Here is a 1055-nt window from a genome sequence, read left to right on the forward strand (position 1 = left end):
CGGCAGTGGCACCCGCCCGCCCGTGGCTGGTGGTACGAGTCTTCAAGTGCCTGTGGATCCGGCCCACGGGGAACTGGGAGAGACCAACACCTCGTTAACACCTACAGCCTTCTATTAATTTGCATAATTACACCCTACCCTGATAATTTTGGCCCAAGAGGTTCTACACCTTCCAGGAGCTCCTACGAGGACGTGAGGTTTAAGGAGGATGTGGCCAAGGGAGCCGTAGAACTGACGCAAGGGCCGATCGTCCCCACACGTTTCCCGTGGGATTTTGTGATAATTATCCTAATTAATCCTTGCAGGATTAATAGGAGAGCAGGATCCTGCCCGAGTCGGGACATGGTGGGGATCAAGCAGCCCCTGCAAGCTCAGGGGTCCTCGTCGCTCTATCACGACAACAAAAATCACAAAACATTTTTTCATCCCCCCCCCCCCCAACCCCCGCCAAAAAAAAAGGGGGGATTTGGGGCAACCTCACCCCCTAAAGTGAAAATTTTACTCGGAAAAATCCCGTTTTATGATGAGATTGAGGAACCAGCGGGTGCTGCGGAGCCTTACCTGCAGCCCGGCTCTCTGTGAGCGTGACACCGCCTTCGCCTTGGCCTTCCCGCTGTCCTTTCCCGCCTTACCCCCAGCCTGCAAGAGAGAAACGCACCCATTAATTAACTGTAATTAATCCAGAGACTCGCCCTGCTATAATCCAGAGGCCAGCACAGTGAAATCGCTCAGACGGCTGTGATTTAGCGGTAAGAGGAGAGGGGGGGGGGGGGGGGTGCGAGGCAAAGCAAGGGTTGTGTAAAATAGCGACTTAGCTCCAGATCCCAATGATAAGAATGACGCTAACTCCCAAAATATTCTAAAGATTTTCTGAATATATATATGTACGTCCGAAGCACGCAAACCAGAAACAGACACATAATCACGCGATTTATGGATCCAGTCAAATATATAAGCGGGGGGGTGCTAGGGAATGAAAAGATTTTCTCTTCTCCCTCTGTAAGAGGCAGATACTGAAAAGTTTCCCCTTCTCGGGCTGGAGGAAGCACTCACAA

General features: G+C 51.5%; 1 protein-coding gene across 1 annotated transcript in view; it reads right to left on the minus strand.

The window, feature by feature from the left end:
- The window catches only part of LOC104468792 (histone H2A.V), a gene marked incomplete at its 5' end in the record, with an annotated part of 1287 nt that extends 648 nt beyond the window's left edge, over positions 1-639 (minus strand). The window contains 2 exons of the mRNA XM_010083037.1: positions 5-73; positions 562-639. Coding sequence (XP_010081339.1) covers positions 5-73; positions 562-639 — 147 coding nt within the window. The remainder of the gene's footprint in view (positions 1-4; positions 74-561) is intronic.
- Positions 640-1055: the final 416 nt, after the last annotated feature.

The sequence above is a fragment of the Pterocles gutturalis genome, unplaced genomic scaffold (assembly GCF_000699245.1).
Source record: "Pterocles gutturalis isolate BGI_N339 unplaced genomic scaffold, ASM69924v1 scaffold29521, whole genome shotgun sequence".
Taxonomy (NCBI): domain Eukaryota; kingdom Metazoa; phylum Chordata; class Aves; order Pterocliformes; family Pteroclidae; genus Pterocles; species Pterocles gutturalis.